At 39.5% G+C, this 25,435-nt stretch overlaps 1 protein-coding gene across 2 annotated transcripts in view; it reads right to left on the bottom strand.

The window, feature by feature from the left end:
- The window catches only part of LOC143936168 (formin-F-like), a 218,416-nt gene extending 207,399 nt beyond the window's left edge, over nt 1-11,017 (bottom strand). For both annotated transcript variants that reach the window (XR_013263623.1, XM_077460544.1), the window contains exon 1: nt 10,837-11,017. Coding sequence is in view for 1 of the 2 variants with exons in the window: in XM_077460544.1 (XP_077316670.1) it covers nt 10,837-10,863 (27 nt within the window). In the remaining variant the exon portion in view is untranslated. The remainder of the gene's footprint in view (nt 1-10,836) is intronic.
- Nucleotides 11,018-25,435: the final 14,418 nt, after the last annotated feature.

The following is a 25,435-nucleotide window of genomic DNA, read 5'->3' as shown; positions in this document are numbered from 1 at the left end:
ATACAAGGACATTGCAGTCATTACTATAGGAAAGAAATGTATACGCACGGCTGCTGGTCAGTAATCCTGTCTGGGATTAATAGTCGGTTCCCCAGTATCTGGAGTAGTAAACCTCCGACGTATATTTTAATGTCTGTAGCTGGGCTCTCTCCTGGACCTTCACAAGGAGGACATTGAATGAGAACAATTTCATTACCTCTGTCCACCTCTATCATTATGGACGCGGCGGCCAGGACACTCTTGTAATGCAGTTAATCAGTTTAATATTGGTCATTTCTGTCTCAGCTAAATAGCGAGTTAGTAAATCTCATGCTCCGACATTGCCAAATTCTGCGAAATGAATCTTGGCCGATCTCCTAGTCCTTGGGCTGTGGCCGTCCTTCCCACGCACTAATCAGATTAGAAGACCATTGCCGGGCTCATCAATCATTTCATGATTTTATTGGTCGCTGTTTGTGCAGCGTTTTACAGGTAACCCGTTCCCGGTGTCCGAGGACGACAACGGTTACCAAACTTCAGTCCCTGGAAGTGTCCCTGGTAGAGGGATGAGCTGAAGGGTTTAAATTTTCCTGTGAAATTTACTGACTTGGTTGTTGTCAAAATTAATTTAAGTGGGAACTCCCAATTGCACTCACTGAGGTGCTTGGAAAAAGAGAATCTACTTTTATTTTCCTTTAGTTAGAGGGTGTATGTGGGTTTGTATTGAGTATAGCATAGTTTTATTTCCTTTTGTCATTGTTTTAATTCTTTTTTTTAAACCTTTTTTCAACTACTCTACTCTATTGTACTACACTTGATTCCATTCCACCCAACTCTATTCCATTCCACTCTACTCCACCTCATTCCATTCCACTCTACCCCATTTTGTTCTACTCTACCCCATTCCATTCCACTCTACCCCATTTTGTTCTACTCTACCCCATTCCATTCTACTCTACCCCATTCCGTTCTACTCTACCCATTCCGTTCTACTCTACCCCATTCCGTTCTACTCTACCCCATTCCGTTCTACTCTACCCCATTCCGTTCTACTCTACCCCATTCCATTCTACTCTACTCTACCCCATTCCATTCTACTCTACTCTACCCCATTCCATTCTACCCTACTCTACCCCATTCCATTCTACCCTACTCTACCCCATTCCATTCTACTCTACTCTACCCCATTCCATTCTACTCTACTCTACTCTACCCCATTTCCATTCTACTCTACTCTACTCTACCCCATTCCATTCTACTCTACCTCATTCCATTTTACTCTACTCTACTCTACCCCATTCCATTTTACTCTACTCTACTCTACTCTACCCCATTCCATTATACTCTACTCTACTCTACCCCATTCCATTATACTCTACTCTACTCTACCCCATTCCATTATACTCTACTCTACTCTACCCCATTCCATTATACTCTACTCTACTCTACCCCATTCCATTATACTCTACTACTCTACCCCCTACTCTACCCCATTCCATTCTACTCTACCCCATTCCATTCTACTCTACCCCATTCCATTCTACTCTACCCCATCCATTCTACTCTACTCTACTCTACCCCAGTCCATTCTACCTACTCTACCCCATTCCATTCTACTCTACTCTACCCATTCCATTCTACTCTACTCTACCCCATTCCATTCTACTCTACTCTACCCCATTCCATTCTACTCTACTCTAGCCCCATTCCATTCTACTCTACTCTACCCCATTCCATTCTACTCTACTCTACCCCATTCCATTCTACTCTACTCTACCCCATTCTACTCTACTCTTTCTCCTCCCCTATTCCATTCTACTCTACTCTACCCATTCCATTTTACTCTACTCTACTCTACTCTACCTCATTCCATTCTACTCTACCCCATTCCATTCTACTCTACCCATTCCATTCTACTCTACCCATTCCATTCTACTCTACCCCATTCCATTCTACTCTACTCTACCCCATTCCATTATACTCTACTCTACCCCATTCCATTCTACTCTACTCTACCCCATTCCATTCTACTCTACTCTACCTCATTCCATTTTACTCTATTCTACTCTACCTCATTCCATTTTACTCTACTCTACTCTACCCCATTCCATTATACTCTACTCTACTCTACCCATTCCATCCTACTCTACCCCATTCCATTCTACTCTACCCCATTCCATTCTACTCTACCCCATTCCATTCTACTCTACCCCATTCCATTCTACTCTACTCTACTCTAACCCATTCCATTCTACTCTACTCTACCCCATTCCATTCTACTCTACTCTACTCTACCCCATTCCATTCTACTCCATTCCATTCTACTCTACTCTACTCTACCCCATTCTATTCTACTCTACTCTACCCCATTCCATTCTACTCTACTCTACTCTACTCTACCCCATTCCATTCTACTCTACTCTACCCCATTCCATTCTACTCTACTCTACCCCATTCTACTCTACTCTTCTCCTCCCCTATTCCATTCTACTCTACTCTACCCCATTCCATTTTACTCTACTCTACTCCATTCCATTATACTCTACTTTACTCTACTCCATTCCATTCTACTCTACTCTACTCTACCCCATTCCATTCTACTCCATTCCATTCTACTCTACTCTACTCTACCCCATTCCATTTTACTCTACTCTACTCCATTCCATTCTACTCTACCCCATTCTATTCTACTCTACTCTACCCCATTCCATTCTACTCTACTCTACTCTACCCCATTCCATTCTACTCTACTCTACCCCATTCCATTCTACTCTACTCTACCCCATGCTACTCTACTCTTCTCCTCCCCTATTCCATTCTACTCTACTCTACCCCATTCCATTTTACTCTACTCTACTCTACTCCATTCCATTATACTCTACTCTACTCTACCCCATTCCATTTTACTCTACTCTACTCCATTCCATTCTACTCTACCCCATTCTATTCTACTCTACTCTACCCCATTCCATTCTACTCTACTCTACTCTACCCCATTCCATTCTACTCTACTCTACCCCATTCCATTCTACTCTACTCTACCCCATGCTACTCTACTCTTCTCCTCCCCTATTCCATTCTACTCTACTCTACCCCATTCCATTTTACTCTACTCTACTCTACCCCCATTCCATTCTACTCTACTCTACTCTACCCCATTCCATTCTACCCTACTCTACCCCATTCCATTCTACTCTACTCTACCCCATTCCATTCTACTCTACTCTACTCTACCGCATTCCATTCTACTCTACCCCATTCCATTCTACTCTACCCCATTCCATTATACTCTACTCTACCCCATTCCATTATACTCTACTCTACCCCATTCCATTCTACCCTACGCTTCCCCATTATACATATATTTATTTTTTTTACCAAAAATATGTAGCGGAATACATATTGGCCTAAACTAAGGAAGACATTTTGATTTTATTTTTTTATATATTTTTTTTTATTGGGAATGTTTTATAGCAAGCATAACTTTTGTGCAAACCAAACAATATACGCTTTTTTTTTACCAAAAATATGTAGCGGAATACATATTGGCCTAAACTCATGAAGAAACTTTGATTTGTTTTACTTTTTTTATTAAATTATTTATTATTATACTTTTATTTTATTTTTTTACCAAAAATATGTTTTTTTTATTCAATAAATAAATGAAAAAAATCCATAAAAATATCCCACAGTTTGTAGACGAGATAACTTTTGCGTAAACCAATCAATATACGCTTATTGGGATTTTTGGAGATATTTTATAGGTGAAAGTAAGTTTTTTTTTTAAATGGACGCTTTTTTTTTGTTCATAGCGCAAAAAATATAAAACCGCAGAGGTGATAGAATACAACCAAAAAAAAAACCAGACTTCACAAAGAATGCAACAAGAAATGTAAGTGTGCAATTAGGGAGGTTAAGATAAAACATGAAAGACACATAGCAAAGGAGAGCAAAAAAACATCCCAAGCAATACTTTAATTATATAAACAGTAAAAAGGGGAGGACAGACCATATTGGTCCATGAAGAAGAATAAAGGGAATATGGTTACAAAGGATGGAGAGATGGCGAAGGTAATGAATTTGTTCTTCTCCTCAGTCTTCACAAGGAAATTGGGGGGCTTCAGTAACCAAAACTGCAGTGTTTATCCTCAAGACACATCACAGGAAGAGCACCTCCATAGCTAACAGAGGACAGAATTACAGTTAGACTTATAAAACTTAACATTAATAAGTCACCGGGACCAGATGGCTTGCACCTGAGGGTACTTAGGGAACTCAGTCAAGTAATTGCCAGACCATTGTTCCTAATTTTTACTGACAGTTCACTGACTGGAATGGTACCAGCTGATTGGAGAAAAGTCAATGTAGCACCAATAATTAAAAAGGGCCAAAATACATCCCTGGGAATTACAGACCAGTTAGCCTAACATCAATAGTATGTAAGCTCTTGGAGGAGATGATAAGGGACTATATACAAGATTTTAGTAATGAGAACGATATCATTAGCAGTAATCAGCATGGATTCATGAAGAATCGTTCTTGCCAAACCAATCTATTAACCTTCTATGAGGAGGTGAGTTGCCATCTAGATAAAGGAAGGCCCATAGACGGTGTGTATCTGGATTTTGCAAAATCATTTGACCCAGTTCCCCATAAACATTTACTGTATAAAATAAGGTCCGTTGGCATGGACCATAGGGTGAGTACATGGATTGAAAACTGGCTACAAGGGTGAGTTCAGAGGGTGGTGATAAATGGGGAGTACTCGGAATGGTCGGGGTGGGTAGTGGGGTCCCCCAGGTTGCTGTGCTGGGACCAATCCTATTTAATTTGTTCATAAACGACCTGGAGGATGAGGATGGGGTAAACAGTTCAATCTCTGTATTTGCGGATGATACTAAGCAGGGCAATAACTTCTCCACAGGATGTGGAAACCTTGCAAGAAGATCTGAACAAATGAATGGGGGGAGGGGCAACTACATGGCAAATGAGGTTCAATGTAGAAAAATGTAAAATAATACATTTGGGTGGCAAAAATCTGAATGCATTCTATAGACTGGGGGAGGGGGGACCTCTGGGGGAATCTAGGATGGAAAAGGACCTGGGGGTCCTAGTAGATGATAGACTCAGCAATAGCATGCAATGCCAAGCCGCTGCTGACAAAGCAAACAGAATATTGGCATTAAAAGGGGATCAACCCCAGAGATAAAACGATAATTCTCCCGCTCTACAAGACTCTGGTCCGGCCGCACCTGGAGTATACTGTCCAGTTCTGGGCACCAGTCCTCAGGAAGGATGTACTGGAAATGGAGCGACTACAAAGAAGGGCAACAAAGCCAATAAAGGGTCTGGAGGATATTAGTTATGAGGAAAGGTTGTGAGATCTGAACTTATTCTCTCTGGAGAAGAGACGCCTGAGGGGGGATATGATTTCAATATACAAATACCGGACTGGTGACCCCACAATAGGGAGAAAACTTTTTAGCGGAAGGGAGTTTAACAAGACTCGTGGCCACTCATTAACATTAGAAGAAAAGAGGTTTAACCTTAAACTACGTAGAGGGTTCTTTACTGTAAGAGCGGCAAGGATGTGGAATTCCCTTCCACAGGCGGTGGTCTCAGCGGGGGGCATCGATAGTTTCAAGAAACTATTAGATAAGCACCTGAACGACCACAACAAAAAGCGATATACAATGTAATACTGACATATGAATTATAAGCTATGCTTTACTTCTACCCCTGAAGAAGGAGGCCACACTAACTCCGAAATGCGTAGGGTGATAAGCTTTCTAGCTAATTGTATCCTGTATAGGTGATTTCGCTTAATTGTACTGTATAAATGGCTTTGTTGTTCATAAACTACCTTTTATGACATGATTTTATATGAATTCAATTAATAAATAAAATTGTTCTTATTCTATTCTACTGTTGTACGTCCCTCCAAAGTCCACCACCAGGGTTTTTTTTTTTCTCTTTTCCGTAGTAATACTGACATATAATCACACACATAGGTTGGACTTGATGGTCTTTTTTCAACCTCGCTTACTATGTAACTTCTAAAGGGATGCAGACCCTGCAGCTTTTCCTCATTAGAACCCTGCAGGTGCAGAAGCTGATTGATAATTATAAAGTCACTTCCATTCAAATTCTTTCGACACATGGACACAGAGAAACAAACAGCTATTTCTTCAGAATAACAAAAGGTAGGACACATGATTGGAGCCAGAGGCTCTAATTGGTTTAAAAAAAAAAAAAAAGGGTGTGCTCAGGGCACAGAGCACTGCGCCCCAAGCCCACCCAGTTGTGCGTCAATAGCGAATTAATATTCGGGAATACTCAGAATCAGGAAGGCAATAGTGAATTAATATTCGCTATTGTCTTTCTGATTCAACTCTCACGGCTCAGGAAGTGGGTCCTGAGACCCGATTGGCTGAGAGGAGAAGCGATCCTATTGGTCACCGAGGAGGAGACGCCAGGGGGAGCCAAGGAAGGAGGAGACACCGCCCCGTAGGAAGCCCACGACCTAGAATGGAGTAAGTGCGGGGACCAACCGACCGAGGGGGGCATCACCTATACTCCCTCTCCTGTAAATCTCCTGAAGTCCTTGTCCTTCCCACGTGTCGCCATACCCAGAAGCCACACCCACTGCAAGCCTGATGTCGGCGTTCAGTATGTGGGTATAAATCAATATATACAGTGGTGTGAAAAAGTGTTTGCCCCCTTCCTCATTTCCTGTTCCTTTGCATGTTTGTCACACTTAAGTGTTTCGGAACATCAAACCAATTTAAACAATAGTCAAGGACAACACAAGTAAACACAAAATGCAATTTGTAAATGAAGGTGTTTATTATTAAAGGTGAAAAAAAATCCAAACCATCATGGCCCTGTGTGAAAAAGTGATTGCCCCCTAAACCTAATAACTGGTTGGGCCACCCTTAGCAGCAACAACTGCAACCAAGCGTTTGCGATAACGTGCAATGAGGCTTTTACAGCGTCCTGGAGGAATTTTGGCCCACTCATCTTTGCAGAATTGTCCTAATTCAGTTACATTAGAGGGTTTTCGAGCATGAACGGCCTTTTTAAGGTCATACCACAACATCTCAATAGGATTCAGGTCAGGACTTTGGCTAGGCCAATCCAAAGTCTTCATTTTGTTTTTCTTCAGCCATTCGGTGGTGGACTTGCTGGTGTGTTTAGGATCATTGTCCTGCTGCAGAACCCAAGTTGGTTTCAGCTTGAGTACACGAACAGATGGTCGGACATTCTCCTTCAGGATCTCTTGGTAGACAGCAGAATTCATAGTTCCTTTTATCACGGCAAGTCTTCCAGGTCCTGAAGCAGCAAAACAGCCCCAGACCATCACACTACCACCACCATATTTTACTGTTGGTATAATGTTCTTTTTATGAAATGCAGTGTTCCTTCTACGCCAGATATACTTGGACACACACCTTCCAAAGAGTTCCACTTTTGTCTCATCGGTCCACAGAATGTTGTCCCAAAAGTCTTGGGGATCATCAAGATGTGTTGTGGAGAAATTGAGACGAGCTTTGATGTTCTTTTTGCTCAGCAGTGGTTTTCTCCTTGGAACTCTGCCATGCAGGCCATTTTTGCCCAGTCTTTTCCTGATGGTGGAGGCATGAACGCTGACCTTAACTGAGGCAAGTGAGGCCTGCAGTTCCTTGGACGTTGTTGTGGGGTCTTTTGTGACCTCTTGGATGAGTCGTCGCTGCGCTCTTGGGGTAATTTTGGGCGGCCGGCCACTCCTGGGAAGGTTCACCACTGTTCCATGTCTTCGCCATTTGTGGATAATGGCTCTCACTGTGGTTCGCTGGATTCCCAAAGCTTTGGAAATGGCTTTATAACCCTTTCCAGACTGATAGATCTCAATTACTTTCTTTCTCAATTGTTCCTGAATTTCTTTGGGTCTCGGCATGATGTGTAGCTTTTAAGGATCTTCTGGTGGACCTTACTGTGTCAAGCAGCTCCTATTTAAGTGATGCCTTGATTGTGAACAGGTGTGGCAATAATCAGGCCTGGGTGTGGCTAGAGAAATTGAACTCAGGTGTGGACAACCACAGTTATAGTATGTTTTAACAACGGGGGCAATCACCTTTTCACACAGGGCCATGATGGTTTGGATTTTTTTTCACCTTTAATAATAAACAACTTCATTTACAAATTGCATTTTGTGTTTACTTGTGTTGTCCTTGACTATTGTTTAAATTGGTTTGATGTTCCGAAACACTTAAGTGTGACAAACATGCAAAGGAACAGGAAATGAGGAAGGGGGCAAACACTTTTTCACACCACTGTGTATATATATATAAAATTATTTTTATTTTTTTTTTTAAGTACTGCTTTATTACAAGTACATTATTATGAAGGCATTAGGATTGTTTTATGTCTTTTGTGTTTCACACTCATGTGACGGTATGAAGCTCTTTGTTGGACGGCCTGCGGTTTTGAAAACAAAGTAGAACACGGGTGACGATTGTCCTCGCTCTGGGTGTACGGTTACTTCAAAACCGGAAAAACTGGGCAGACCAACTCTTTTTTTTTTTCCTGAATATAGCTTAAAGAGGTAATACTGCAAAATAAATAAAATAAAATAAAAAAACAACAATGTTTTATATTACAGCTTGTCAGTTTTTAGATGTGCTGGCTGCATTCTACGTTTTCTTTGCTTTATTTATTTTCACTTGGTGATCCAGCCAATAAATCTGTTATCTTTCAACTTTCCTTAACCACTTACCCTCTGGAAGATTTACCCAACCCCCCCCCCCCCCCCTTTTCATAACCAAGACATTTTTTTGCGATACGGCACTGCGTTACATTTAACTGACAATTTGTATGACGCTGTACCTAAAAAATAAAATGTTTGTCCTTTTTTTTTTTTTTTTTTTTTTTTTGCCCACAAATAAAACTTTTTTTTGGTGGTATTCACCTCTGTGGTTTTCTATTTTTTGCGCTATAAACAAAAAAAAGCGTCAATTTAAAAAAAACAATATTTTTTACTTTCACCTATAAAACCTCTCCAATAAAAAAAAATGTAAAAAAAAAAAAAAAAATTAATTTTTTTGTCAATTCAGGCCAATATGTATTCTGCTACATATTTTTAGTAACAAAAATCCCAATAAGCGTATATTGATTGGTTTACGCAAAAGTTATCTCGTATACAAACTGTGGGATATTATTATGGTTTTTTTCTTTTTTTTTTCATTTATTGAACAAAACATTTTTTTTTATTTACTTTCTGCTATAAAACATTCCCAATCAAAAAAAAAAAAAAAAAAAATCAAAGCTTCTTCATTATTTTAGGCCAATATGTATTCTGCTACATATCTTTGGTAAAAAAAATAAAAAATGTATAATAATAAATAAATAATAATAAAAAAAAAAGTTAAACAAATTAAAGTTTTTTCCATCAGTTTAGGCCAACATGTATTCTGCTACATATTTTTGGTATTAAAAAAAAATGCGCATATTGATTGGTTTGCACAAAAGTTATAGCGTCTACAAACTATGGGTTATTTTTATGGATTTTTTCATTTATTTATTGAATAAAAAACAAAATTTTTTACTTTCTGCTATAAAACATTCCCAATAAAAAAAAAAATATCAAAAAAAAAAAAAAATCAAAATGTCTTCATCAGTTTAGGCCAATATGTATTCCGCTACATATTTATGGTAAAAAAAAAAAAAAAACGTATATTGATTAGTTTGCACAAAAGTTATGCTTGCTATAAAACATTCCCAATAAAAAAATATAAATATCAAAAAAAAAAATCAAAATTAGTTTAGGCCAATATGTATTTCGCTACATATTTTTGGTAAAAGACAAGAAAAATATGTATAATAATAAATAATAAATAAATAATAATACAAAAAAGTAAAACAAATCAAAGTTTCTTTATCAGTTTAGGCCAATATGTATTCCGCTACTTATTTTTGGTATTAAAAAAAAAAAAAACACATATTGATTGGTTTGCACAAAGGTCATGCTTGCTATAAAACATTCCCAATAAAAAAATATATATATAAAAAAAAAAAAAATCAAACTGTCTTCATTAGTTTAGGCCAATATGTATTCCGCTACATATTTTTGGTAAAAAAAAAAAAAAATATGTATAATAACAAATAATAAATAATAATAAAAAAAGTAAAAAAAAAAAAATCAAAGCTTCTTCATCAGTTTAGGCCAATATGTATTCCGCTACATATTTTTGGTAAAAAATAAATAAATAAATAAATAAGTGTATATTGATTGGTTTGCAAACCCCGGACATGGGACTTAAAACACGGACACGTGATTTAAAACTTGGACACGTGATTTAAAACCCCAGACACATTATTAAAAACCCGGACTGTCCGGGTGAATCCCCGGGACAGGTGGCCAACACTAGCTGCTACACTCCCTGATCCGGTGAATATATAATCCCCACCCCCCCCCCCACCCCCCTCATTCGTTGCCATAGACAACTGGGGCGTTTGTGCATCAAAAGACCAGGCTACATGTAATCTGAAGTGCAGAGAGCCTCGTGCCTCTCCTCCTGGAGAGTTTTTTTCTTTTTGTTTTTGGTTTTTACCAATCGGTGCACGCAAGTCGGGGCAGAAAAAGTAAAAGGCAGATTTGACACAGGTCCGTGTCGTTACCCCGGGGGCAGGGGCGGGGGGGGGGGGGTCTTTTAGTCTTGAGACCCCAGCAGGGTTTTGTTGCATTCATTTGTGGAGGAATCATCCTGCAGACATTTGGCCCTTGTTTTTAGAAGTCTCACTCCTCTGCTGCAGTCTTGTTATAGGAAGGTGCCCCCCCCCCCCCCCACTAACCAGTCTGATTGTGTCATCAGTGCTTACCTGGTCTCGCTGGGCGGCCCAGGCCATGACCCCGGTGGGAAGTGTGGTGGGGGGGGGTGTTGGACCTCCAAGCTCTGTCACCTCTCGGCTTCGCTCACTTCCTTGTAGAGCTCAAACTTCCTTGTAGTGGAAGGAGAACACGCCGGCCTCACCTCACCTGCACACCGACACATCCGCTCCCTCCTTCCTTTTTATTTCTTTTTTTGTTGTTTTTGGCCTTTAGCCCTTTTTTTTTTTTTTTTTGCAGCTTTTTAACTCTCGCAGTGCCGGAGGTGCTCAGCGCTTTGTGCTGCATTTTTGCTGGGCTTCCAAGGGACATCAATCGGTTTATAATAGAAAATCTTGTTGGGGAGCGAAAGAGTTTGAAAAGATTTTTTATTTATTTTTTTTTATTATTTTTTTTTTTTTAGTTAATAAAATCTCCGGTAGCGGAAACCTGTCTGTATTTACTGAGGTGCCTTTTTTTTTTTTTTTTTTTGCAGCTTTTTAACTCTCTCAGCGCCGAAAGGAATCAGCGCTTTGTACTGCATTTGCTGGGCTTCCAAGGGACATCAATTGGTTTATCATAGAAAATCTTGTTGGGGAGCGAAAGATTTTTTTTTACATTTTTTTTATTTTTTTTTTAGTTAATAAAATCTCCGTTAGCGGAAACCTGTCTGTATTTACTCAGTAAATACAGACAGGTTTCCGCTACCGGAGATTTTATTAACTAAAAAAAAACAAATAAATAAAATAAATAAATAAAAAATGTTAAATGTTAAATGTTAAAAAAACAATGTCGCAGTTCCACAAAAAAAAAAAATGTAAAAAATAATAATAATAAAAAAAAATAATAAAAAGGCACCTCAGGTGCCTTTTTATTATTTTTTTTAATTATTATTATTTTTTACATTTTTTTTTTCTGGAACTGCGACATTGTTTTTTTTAACATTTAACATTTAAAAAATGTTTTACATTTTTTAAATAATATAATATAATTTTTTAATAATATTATTATTTTTTACTTTTTTTTTTTTTGTGGAACTGCGACATTGCGGTGGACAACTCTGACCCCAAATTACACCTTTTGGGCACCAGTGACTTTATTACAGTGACATACCTCCCAACATTTTGAGATGGGAACAAGGGACAGCTATTGGCAAAAGTACGTGAGCATAGGACACACCCCCCCCCCCCCTGCCACGCCCCCTTAAAGGGGAATTAAAAAAATAAATAAAATTTGTCAAACCCAGAAGTGCTTTTTTTAAATTTATTTTAAATTTTTTTTACCACTACTATTCCTTTATATCAGCTTTTAAAATGTACAAATGCAGCAATTTAGAAATCTGATGAAAGGTTTAGCACTGGGGAAACACTTTTTGAAAGATAAAAAGTGAATTTTATATACAACTGTACAGATCCGACCAAAATGAGGGACAGATAAGGAGGAATGAGGGACAAGAGGGACAGGACAGGGACAGTTGGAAGTTAAGCATTGATCAGTGCTATAAAAAAAAAATGGCAGGGAAGGGTTTAACACTAGGGGGCGATCAAGGGGTTAAGTGTGTTCCCTCAGCGTGTTCTAACTGTGGAGGGGATGGACATAACAGAGATCCCTGTTTCCGATGACTGGGAACAGAAGAAGTTTGTCATGTCCCCTGTCAGAACGGGGGATCCGCTTGTTTACACTGGCAGATCCCCGTTCTGACTCTGTGTACTAGGCGATTATTACGGGTCGCTGAGTCCGCCCCGACCCGCGGGCACTCTCCCCCAGGCGTGCACGAGTTTGGCGATTCGTGTAGGAGAGCCGACCTGCTGCCGTATATCGTCTTTTATGTCTTTTAATTATGCCTATAAAAATTAAATCTATATATTTGGTGCTTTGAAAAAGTATTCATACCCCTTGACATTTCCCACATGTTGTCATGTTACAACCAAAGACGTAAATGTATTTTATTGGGATTTTATGTGAGAGACCAACACAAAGTGACACATAATTGTGAAGTGGAAGGAAAATGATAAATGGTTTTCCTCTTTTTTTTTTTTACTAATAAATATGTGAAAGTGTGGGGGGTACATTTGTATGGCGCCCCCCGGAGTTAATACTTTGTAGAACCCCCTTCCACTTCCAATTACAGCTGTAAGTCTTTTTGGGGGTGTCTTTGCCCATCTAGAGAGGACATTTCTGCCCATTCCTCTTTCCAAAATATCTCAAGCTCTGTCTTGGATGGAGAGCGTCTGTGATCAGCAATTTTCAAGTCTTACCACAGATTCTCAATGTGATTTAGGTCTGGACTGTGACTGGGCCATTCTAACACATGAATATGCTTTGATATAAACCATTCCATTGTAGCTCTGGCTGGATGTTTCGGGTCGTTGTCCTGCTGGAAGGTGAACCTCCGCCCCAGTCTCAAGTCTTCTGCAGACTCTAAAGCCGCGTACACATGACAGGACTTTTCAACATCCAAAGTCTGACGGAATGATTCCGGCAGACTATTCGATCGTGTGTGGGCTGCAACGGACTTTTGATTCGCAAAAGTCTGACAGACTTTAGAAATGGAATATGCTTCAAATTTTTCCGCCAGAACTCTGCCGGACCCAGAAATCCGCTCGTGTGTGTGCTAGTCTGACGGACTAAAACCGACGCTAGGGCAGCTATTGGCTACTGGCCATGAACTTCCTTATTCGAGTCCAGTCGTACGTCATCACGTTCGAATCCGTCGGAGTTTGGTGTGATTGTGTGTGGCCAAGTCCGTTCATTCCGAAAGTCCGTCAGAACTCTGTCAGAACTCCGTCGAAAGTCTGTCAGACTTAATCACTCGAAAAGTCCGCTCGTGTGTACGCGGCATAACAGGTTTTCTTCTAAGATTGTCCTGTATTTGGCTCCATCCATCTTCCCATCAACTCTGACCAGCTTCCCTGTCCCTGCTGAAGAAAACCATCCCCACCACATGATGCTGCCACCACCATGTTTCACAGTGGGGATGGTGTGATCAGGGTGATGGGCAGTGTTAGTTTTCCCCACACATAGCGTTTTGCTTTTAGGCCAAAAAGTTACATTTTGTTCTCATCTGAGCAGATCACCTTCTTCCACATGTTTGCTGCCCCCTCCCCCACATGGCTTCTCACAAACTACAAACAGGACTTCTTATGACTTTCTTTCTCCAATGTCTTTCTTCTTGTCACTCTTCCATAAAGGGCAGATTTGTGGAGAGACACCAGAAGAAATCTGTGTGGAAAAAATGATACAACGCCTTCCATTAAATTCACCTATAATCTTATAGGGAGATTGTGGTTGAAAACCAATAGTCTAGTGCAGGGTCTCATTGCAATGCAAAATTCACTATATTACCAAAAGTATTGGGACGCCTGCCTTTACACGCACATGAACTTTAATGACATCCCAGTCTTAGTCCGGAGGGTTCAATATTGAGTTGGCCCACCCTTTGCAGCTATAACAGCTTCAACTCTTCTGGGAAGGCCGTCCACAAGGTTTAGGAGGGTGTCTATGGGGATGTGTGACCATTCATCTTTGATAATTATGTAGATGGGAGGAGCCTGTGATACTTATGTAGATGGGAGGAGCCTGTGATACTTATGTAGATGGGAGGAGCCTGTGATAATTATGTAGATAGGAGGAGTCTGTGATACTTATGTACATGGGAGGAGCCTGTGATACTTATGTACATGGGAGGAGCCTGTGATACTTATGTAGATGGGAGGAGCCTGTGATAATTATGTAGATGGGAGGAGTCAGTGATACTTATGTAGATGGGAGGAGCCTGTGATACTTATGTAGATGGGAGGAGCCTGTGATAATTATGTAGATAGGAGGAGTCTGTGATAATTATGTACATGGGAGGAGCCTGTGATAATTATGTAGATAGGAGGAGTCTGTGATAATTATGTACATGGGAGGAGCCTGTGATAATTACGTACATGGGAGGAGCCTGTGATAATTATGTACATTCAATTTTTTTTATTTTAAATAAATTTGAAAAGATTATAAACAAACTTCTTTCACTTCATTATGGAGGATTGTGTAATTCTGGAGTAAAATAATGAATTGAATCAATTTTGGAATAAGACTGTAACATAACAAAATGTGGAAGAAGTGAAGCACTGTGAATACTTGGGGTGGGGGGTGCACTACAGGCAGTGAATACAGATTAGAAAGGGTCAAAGGTTGAATAAATTGTATCAAGAAATATTGTTTTTCAAAACGACTATTAAAATAAATATGAAAAAAAAGTGCTAAAAAAGGAGACAATCCTCATATATAATGCGGGCGGCTCGGCGTTCCTTTTGTTAGAATTCCTGCTCGCTATGACGATGCGCGGTGTTCTGGCGCTATCTAGTGGTAAAAGAAATATGATTGAGCCTTCCTGAAATGGGCATTATTCCTCATCATAGTTGTGTCTTCATAGTATATACAATCCATACTGTACAGCTCTTGTTTTACCTCCAGAAAATATTTGCAGCTCTGTTCAGTGAGACTTCAGATCCACAACCTCACTGCATAGCTAGAGCGCCCCCCCCCCCCCCCATAGCGTTGTGTGTTGCCTCCTCTCCTTCCAGCCTGCCTATTGGATGATGAATGAACAAGTACCGTTTAGTTGGTAAGTCCCTGAGAATGTTTCTTCCCGGAGTCTCCCAGTGCCTGAAATATGTTGGGTTGGCACCATTGGAACGGATCCAGAGAAATAGTCAAATACATTTTAGGTGCATCAATGTAACAGTTGTAAAAACTTGGAGTGTAAAAGTCTGTCGTCTGTCAGCATTCTGGGGAGCAGTCCCCATTGCTCTCTGTGTGGAAGCAGCCATCTCTCTGCAGAGGTCCACCACACCCCATGCTCAATTAAATCTTGCTCTCTGCATGGAAGAAGTTGTTTCTCTGCAGAGGTCCGCCATACCCAATGCTCAATCAACACTTGCGCTCTGTATATGTGGTGGACCTCTGCAGAGAGACTACTGCTTCCACACAGAGAGCAAGGGAGTGACTGAGCATGGTGGACCTCTACAGTTAGACTCCTGCAGAGGTCAACCACACCCCATGTTCAGTCAACCCTTGCTCTCTGTATGGAAGCAGTCATATCTCTGGAGAGGTCCACCACTTCCCATGCTCAATCAAATCTTGCTCTTTGTGTGTGAGCAGTCCTCTCGCTGCAGAGGTCCACCACACCCCATGCTCAATCAATATTCCTCTCTGTATGGAAGCAGTAGTTTCTCTGCAGAGGTCCACCATACCAATGCTCAATGATCACTTACCCTTTGTATATAAGCAGTAGTCTCTCTTCAAAGGTCCACCACACCCCATGATCTGTATGGAAGCAGTCATCTCTCTGCAAAGGACCACCACACCCTATGCTCATTCACATCTTCCTCTCTGTATGGAAGTAGTAGTTTCTCTGCAGAGGTCCACCACACCCCATGCTCAGTCACCCCTTGCTTTCTGTGTGGAAACTGTAGTCTCTCTGCAGAGGTCCGCCGCACCCAATACTCAGTCACAGCTACCTCTCTGTGTGGAAGCAGTAGTCTCTTTGCAGTGGTCCATAACACTCCATGCTCAATCAATATCCCTCTCTGTATGGAAGTAGTAGTTTCTCTGCAGAGGTCAGCCATAACAATGCTCAATCAACACTTACTCTCTGTATATAAGCAGTAGTCTCTCTGAAGAGATCCACCCCACCCCATGTTCAGTCAACCCTTGCTCTGTATGGAAGCAGTCATCTCTCTGCAGAGGTCCACCACACCCCACGTTCGGTCAGAGCTGGAGCTCTCCAATCAGCAGGCAGCGTGAGCTTTTTACTGAGTTGCAAGCGGAGTTGACGTATCAGTGTTGGACCTCAGCAGAGAGACCACTGCTTCAACACAGAGAGAATGTTGGCAGGGGACAGGCTTTTCTTCTCAGGCTGTGGCTGCTTTCCAAAGGACACAACATTTTTTACAGCTTTTATTTTACATAATCGATCCCCCAATGTGTCAGTAAAATATAAAGTTTCGGTGACATTGAGTAGATGGAGACCAAACATATCAAGCCTTGAAACTGGAAAAAGCTGTCTGTAGGTGGTGCTGTCTTTACCAGAGTGAACAGTCAATGACGGCCCAAGAAAAGGTCTTTTTTTTTTTTTTTTACTTTATTGCTATCACAAGGGTGCTGACAGTCTCTCTATGTCAAGCATATTGCTGGTGGCAGGTTCTCTATAGAAGATATTAGGGGTCACCTCTCTTTGATTTTTATTTTATTTTATTTTATTTTTTTACAATAAAATATTTTTTGCTGCGATCACTCTTCCCTTGAACGCATCCTTTTTTTTTTTTCCCATCTGGCCAGCAGATGGCAACATTTACCAACATATTTCTGCTATTACCATTTACCAGCTTTTACCAACTTTTTTTATTGAAACATCTTTATTTTATTTATTATGTTTATTTAAAAACGACATTTCTCAACTTATTTCTGCATTTACCATTTACCAACTTATTTATTTAAACATAATATATTTGTATAATATTTATTATTTGATTACATTTATTTAAAAACATCATATTTACCCTTTACCAATGAATTTATATAAACATATCATTTTTATTTTATTTATTTTATTACATTTACCAACATTTACCAACTTCTTTATTTAAACATTTAATTTTATTTATTATTATTGCGTTTATTTTTCTATTATGTTTATTTAAACATAACATTTAATAAACATTTTTTTTAGATTTACCAAACATTTACCAACATATTTATTTAAACATAACATTTTTCTTTTCTTATTTTTTATTTTTTTTTTGTATTTAATGTATTTATATAAACATATCATTTTTAGTTTATTATTTTATTTATTTAATTTACCAACCTATTTTCTGCATTTACCATTTACCAACATTTACCAACTTCTTTATTTAAACATTTTATTTTATTTATTATGGTATTCTGTTTATTCAAACATAACATTTACCAACTTCTTTATTCAAACATTTTATTTTATTTATTACTGTATTTATTTATTTTATTATGTTTATTTAAACATAACATTTATTAAACATTTTTTTTTTATATTTACCATTCACCAAACATTTACCAACTTATTTATTTAAACATAACATTTTTCTTTTCTTATTTTTTTTGTATTTAATGTATTTATATAAACATATCATTTTTATTTTATTATTTTATTTATTTAATTTACCAACGTATTTTCTGCATTTACCAACATTTACCAACTTCTTTATTTAAACATAACATTTTTCTTTTCTTAATGTTTTTTTTTTTCATTTATTTAAACATATCATTTACTCTTTACCAATGTATTTATATAAACATGTCATTATTATTTTATTTATTTAATTACATTTACCAACTTCTTTATTTAATCATTTTATTTTATTTCTTATGGTATTATGTTTATTCAAACATAACATTTACCAACTTGTTTATTTTAAACATTTTATTTTTTTATTATTTAATTTATTTATTTTATTATGTTTATTTAAAGATAACATTTACCAACCATTTGTTTGTATTTACCATTTACCAAACATTTACCAAATTATTTATTTAAACATAACATTTTTCTTTTCTTTAATTTTTTTTTAAAATTTATTTAAACATATCATTTACCCTTTACCAATGTATTTATATAAACATATCATTATTATTTTATTTATTTAATTACATTTATCAACTTCTTTATTTAAACATTTTATTTTATTTATTATGGTATTCTGTTTATTCAAACATAGACATTTACCAACTTCTTTATTTAAACTTTTTTTTTTATTTATTATGGTATTCTGTTTATTCAAACATAACATTTACCAACTTCTTTATTTAAACATTTTATTTTATTTATTATGGCATTATGTTTTTTCAAACATAGAAATTTACCAACTTCTTTATTTAAACGTTTTATTTTATTTATTATGGTATTATGTTTATTCAAACATAACATTTGCCAACTTCTTTATTTTAAACATTTTATTTTATTTATTTTTTAATTTATTTATTTTATTATGTTTATTTAAAGATACTATTTACCAACCATTTGTTTGTATTTACCATTTACCAAACATTTACCAAATTATTTATTTAAACATAACATTTTTCTTTTCTTTCATTTTTTTTTTTAACTTATTTAAACATATAATTTACCCTTTACCAATGTATTTATATAAACATATCATTATTATTTTATTTATTTAATTACATTTACCAACTTCTTTATTTAAACATTTTATTTTATTTATTATGGTATTCTGTTTATTCAAACATAGAAATTTACCAACTTCTTTATTTAAACATTTTTATTTATTTATTATGGTATTGTGTTTATTCAAACATAACATTTACCAACTTCTTTATTTAAACATTTTATTTTATTTATTATGGTATTATGTTTATTCAAACATAACATTTACCAACATTTACCAACTTCTTTATTTTAAAATTTTTATTTTATTTATTATTTAATTTATTTATTATATTATGTTTATTTAAAGATAACATTTACCAACCATTTTTTTTGTGTTTACCATTTACCAAACATTTACCAAATTATTTATTTAAACATAACATTTTTCTTTTCTTTCATTTATTTTTATTTTTTTTCATTTATTTAAACATATTATTTACCCTTTACCAATGTATTTATATAAACATATCATTATTATTTTATTTATTTAATTACATTTACCAACTTCTTTATTTAAACATTTTATTTTATTTATTATGGTATTATGTTTATTCAAACATAACATTTACCAACATTTACCAACTTCTTTATTTTAAAATTTTTATTTTATTTATTATTTAATTTATTTATTATATTATGTTTATTTAAAGATAACATTTACCAACCATTTTTTTTGTGTTTACCATTTACCAAACATTTACCAAATTATTTATTTAAACATAACATTTTTCTTTTCTTTCATTTATTTTTATTTTTTTTCATTTATTTAAACATATTATTTACCCTTTACCAATGTATTTATATAAACATATCATTATTATTTTATTTATTTAATTACATTTACCAACTTCTTTATTTAAACATTTTATTTATTATGGTATTATATGTTTATTCAAACATAACATTTACCATTTACAGTGAGGGGGAAAAAAGTATTTGATCCCCCTGCTGATTTTGTATGTTTGCCCGCTGACCAATAAATGATCAGTTTATAATTTTAATGGTGGGTTTATTTTAACAGCGAGAGACAGAATAACATCAAAAAATATCCAGATAAACGCGTTTCAAAAAAGTTATAAATTGATTTGCATTTTAATGAGTGAAATAAGTATTTGATCCCTTATCAATCATCAAGATTTCTGGTTCCCAGGTGTCTTCTATACAGGTAACAAGCTGAGATTAGGAGCACTCTCTAAAGCCCCATACACACTATCAGATTATCTGCTGAGTTTTTCCTTCCGATTTACCAAAACCATATAATATGAGGACAAACCTTAGGAGTTTCAATGTGTGTGCAATCAGTCAGGCCCTTCTACTACATGGTTTTGGTAAATCTGAAGGAAAAACTCAGCAGATAATCTGATAGTGTGTATGGGGCTTTAAAGGTGCTCCTAATCTCAGCTTGTTACCTGTGTAAAAGACAACTGTCCACAGAATCAATCAGATTCCAATCTCTCCATCATGGCCAAGACCAAAGAGCTGTCCAAGGACATCGGGGACAAGATTGTAGACCTACACAAGGCTGGAATGGGCTACAAGACCATCGCCAAGCAGCTTGGTGAGAGGTGACAACAGTTGGTGCGATCATTCCCAATGGAAGAAACACAAAATAACTTTGGATCTCGCTTGGTCTGGGGCTCCATGGAAGATCTCACCTGGTGGAGCTTCAATGATCATGTGAATGGTGAGGAATCCGCCCAGAACTACATGGGAGAATCTGATCAATGATCTCAGCTGGGACCATAGTCACCAAGAAAACAATTGGTAACACACTACACCATGAAGGACTGAAATCCTGCGGCTCCCACAAGGTCCCCCTGCTCAAGAAAACTCATGTACGTCTGATGTCTGCTAATGAACATCTGAACGATTCAGAGGAGAACTTTGTGAAAATGTTGTGGTCAGATGAGACCAAAATCGAGCTCTTTGGCATCAACTCAACTCGTCGTGTTTGGAGGAGGAATGCTGCCTATGACCCCAACAACACCATCCCCACCGTCAAACATGGAGGATGAAACAATGCTTTGGGGGTGTTTTTTCTGCTAAGGGGACAGGACAACTTCTCTGCATCAAATTGAGGACGGACGGGACCATGTACCATCAAATCTTGGGTGAGAACCTCCTTCCCTCAGCCAGGGCATTGGTGTTCTCCTTAGACGAGGGTCAGAGAGGATGGAGAAAATCAAGGTCTACTAATATAATAAATATGCAAAATGATACAAAATTGGCATTTCTTACCCAGAAAGTGATTTTTATTTTATTTTTTTAACCACTTGCTGCCCGCCCTATAGGCGAATGACGACGGTAAAGTGGTTTCAAAATCCAAACTGGGCGTCATAGGACGTCCTCGGGACTTTGAGCGATCGTTGTTGCGGTGTGTCAGTCTGACACCCCGCAACTACGATCTCGGTAAAGAGTCTCCGACGGAGACTCTTTACCATGTGATCAGCCGTGTCCAATCACGGCTGATCACAGTGTAATTAGGAAGAGCCGGTGATCGGCTTTTCCTCACTCGCGTCTCTCAGACGTGAGTAGAGGAGAGCCGATCGGCTGCTCCTCTTACGGGGGGGGGTCTGTGCTGATCGATTATCAGCACAGCCCCCCCGAGGATGCCCACACTGGACCACCAGGGACTCCACCAGACCACCAGGGATGCCCAGCACCAGGTATGCCACCCTAGACCACCAGGGATGCCAGTCGGTGCCCACAATGGATGCCAATCAGTGCCCACAATGGGCATCACTGATTGGCATGCATTAATGTTTGGCACTGATTGGCATCCATCAGTACAAAACAATACAATACAATGCCGCCTATCAGTGCCCATCCATGCCACCTATCAGTGCCCATCCATGCCCATCTGTGCCACCTATCTATGCCCATCTGTGCCGCCTACCCATTCCCAATCATGCCGCCTATCCATGCCAATCCGTGCCAGCTATCAGTGTCAATTTGTGCCACCTATCAGTGTCCATCCGTGTCGCCCATCAGTGCTGCCTATCAGTGCCCATCAATGTCACCTCATCAGTGCCACTTCATTGGTGCCACTTCATCAGTGCTGCCTTATCAGTGCCCATTAGTGATGGCCGAACGGTTCGCCCGGCGGTCGTTTTGCGGCGAATTTCAGTCGTTCGCCGTCCGCCCGATCGGCAGACTATTGCCGCTGTTCGCCCGGCGGACTTCCGTATTTACTGTGTAAAAGAACTTTGACCTATGATGACACATCCATCATGGGGTACAGGACAGCCAATTGAGACATTACAGCACATGGACACTTGGACATTCCCCCTAACTTATAAATACACCCGATCCGGCGGCCATTTTACATTCTTTCTTCTGTCACTATAGGGAAAGGTTGCTGTGTGGAGTAGGGAGAGATAAATCGCTAGCTATTTGGTACACAAAAGTTCTTTTCAGGACTGGTATAGGTGTTAGGTGTGGTTCAGGATATAGGTTTGAGGCACTGCTGTGCTACTGATTGTTGCAGCAGCCTGTCTCTTGTCAGTGTAGAGAGAGGGACAGGACGCTGTGTGCTGTAGGGACAGTCAGTTTAATCATTAGCTGTTACTATCAGGTCCACAAAAGTGCTATTCCAGTTATTGTTCCAGCAGCCTCTGTTTTGTCAGTTTATATAGGGACAGGCAGGAAGCTGTGTGTGAGGCAGTGAGGGTCAGTTTAATCAGTAGCTGTTACTATATTAGGTCCACAAAGGTTCTTTTCAGGACTGGTATCAGTGGTATGGTAATAGGCTTGTACACGTATAATATTCTTTCTTCCAAATATAGAAAGAATATTATACTTGACTGCTGCCCTTCTGCTGCAGTCTGCTAATCATTCACAACTCACTTGTTCCACAAAGCTCTTTATCAGGACTAGGGTTGCCACCTGTCCGGGATTCACCCGGACAGTACGGGTTTTGAAACTTGTGCCCGGGACTCTGACCACCTGAGACCCGGGCACATTATTCATTTCAGACCCGCCAGTGTCATTAGTGCGGTGGCGGCCGTGTCTCCTCGATTTCGGGTCCGCTCGGGTGCAGCACTACTTGACTTCTGCTAATGCTCAGCTGTCTGAGTGCGGGACAGGAGTCGGAATGCAGAGGCGGAGCCTCCATGGTGCTCTCCTCCAATCCCCTGGCTGGCTGCAGAAGGGACAAGGAGGTGGGCGGAGCCTCCATGGTGCTCTCCACGAATCCTCTGGCTGGCTGCAGAAGGGACAAGGAGGTGGGCGGAGCCTCCCTATTCCCTGCTGCTCTGAAATGTGTGCAGAGATCGCGCTGGGACTGCAGACAGCTTGTAAGGTAAGTTTTTTTCCATGTCAGAATTACAAAGTAATCTCACCCCCCCCCCCTCCTTCCACCATACACTATACACCCCCCATACACTATATATACACACCCCCCTCCCCCCACCATACAATATACATACACCCCCTTCCCCACCATACACTATACATACACCCCCATACACTATATATACACCCCCTCCCCCCACCATACAATATACATACACCCCCCTCCCCACCATACACTATACATACACCCCCATACACTATATATACACACCCCCCTACCCCCACCATACAATATACATACACCCCCTTCCCCACCATACACTATACATACACCCCCATACACTATATATACACCCCCTCCCCCCACCATACAATATACATACACCCCCTTCCCCACCATACACTATACATACACCCCCATACACTATATATACACCCCCTCCCCCCACCATACAATATACATACACCCCCCTCCCCACCATACACTATACATACACCCCCATACACTATATATACACACCCCCCTCCCCCCACCATACAATATACATACACCCCCTTCCCCACCATACACTATACATACACCCCCATACACTATATATACACCCCCTCCCCCCACCATACAATATACATACACCCCCTCCCCACCATACACTATACATACACCCCCATACACTATATATACACCCCCTCCCCCCACCATACAATATACATACACCCCCTTCCCCACCATACACTATACATACACCCCCATACACTATATATACACCCCCTCCCCCCACCATACAATATACATACACCCCCCTCCCCACCATACACTATACATACACCCCCATACACTATATATACACCCCCTCCCCCCACCATACACTATACACCCCCCTCCCCACACCATACACTATACACCCCCCTCCCCACACCATACACTATACACCCCCCATACACTATATATACACACCCCCCTCCCCCCACCATACACTATACACCCCCCATACACTATATATACACACCCCCCTCCCCCCACCATACAATATACATACACCCCCTTCCCCACCATACACTATACATACACCCCCATACACTATATATACACCCCCTCCCCCCACCATACAATATACATACACCCCCTTCCCCACCATACACTATACATACACCCCCATACACTATATATACACCCCCTCCCCCCACCATACAATATACATACACCCCCCTCCCCACCATACACTATACATACACCCCCATACACTATATATACACCCCCTCCCCCCACCATACACTATACACCCCCCTCCCCCACACCATACACTATACACCCCCCTCCCCACACCATACACTATACATACACCCCCATACACTATATATAAACCCCCTTCCCCCCACCATACACTATACATACACCCTCATACACTATATATACACCCCCTCCCCCCACCATACACTATACACCCCCCTCCCCACACCATACACTATACATACACCCCCATACACTATATATACACCCCCTCCCCCCACCATACAATATACATACACCCCCCTCCCCACTATACACTATACATACACCCCCATACACTATATATAAACCCCCCTCCCCCCACCATACACTATACATACACCCTCATACACTATATATACACCCCCTCCCCCCACCATACACTATACACCCCCCTCCCCACACCATACACTATACATACACCCCCATACACTATATATACACCCCCTCCCCCCACCATACAATATACATACACCCCCTCCCCACCATACACTATACATACACCCCCATACACTATATATAAACCCCCCTCCCCCCACCATACACTATATATACACCCCCTCCCCCCACCATACACCCCCCTCCCCACACCATACACTATACATACACCCCCCATACACTATATATAAACCCCCCTCCCCCCACCATACACTATACATACACCCCCCATACACTATATATACACACACCCCACACCCCCACCATACACCCCCCTCCCCGACCATACACTATACATACACCCCCATACACTATATATACACCCCCTCCCCCCACCATACAATATACATACACCCCCCTCCCCACCATACACTATACATACACCCCCATACACTATATATAAACCCCCCTCCCCCCACGATAC

Source organism: Lithobates pipiens, unplaced genomic scaffold (genome assembly GCF_037356315.1).
Source record: "Lithobates pipiens isolate NorthernLeopardFrog02 unplaced genomic scaffold, aLitPip1_a1.2 Scaffold_28, whole genome shotgun sequence".
Classification (NCBI taxonomy): Eukaryota; Metazoa; Chordata; class Amphibia; order Anura; family Ranidae; genus Lithobates; species Lithobates pipiens.
This window is presented reverse-complemented; position numbering and strand designations above follow the sequence as displayed.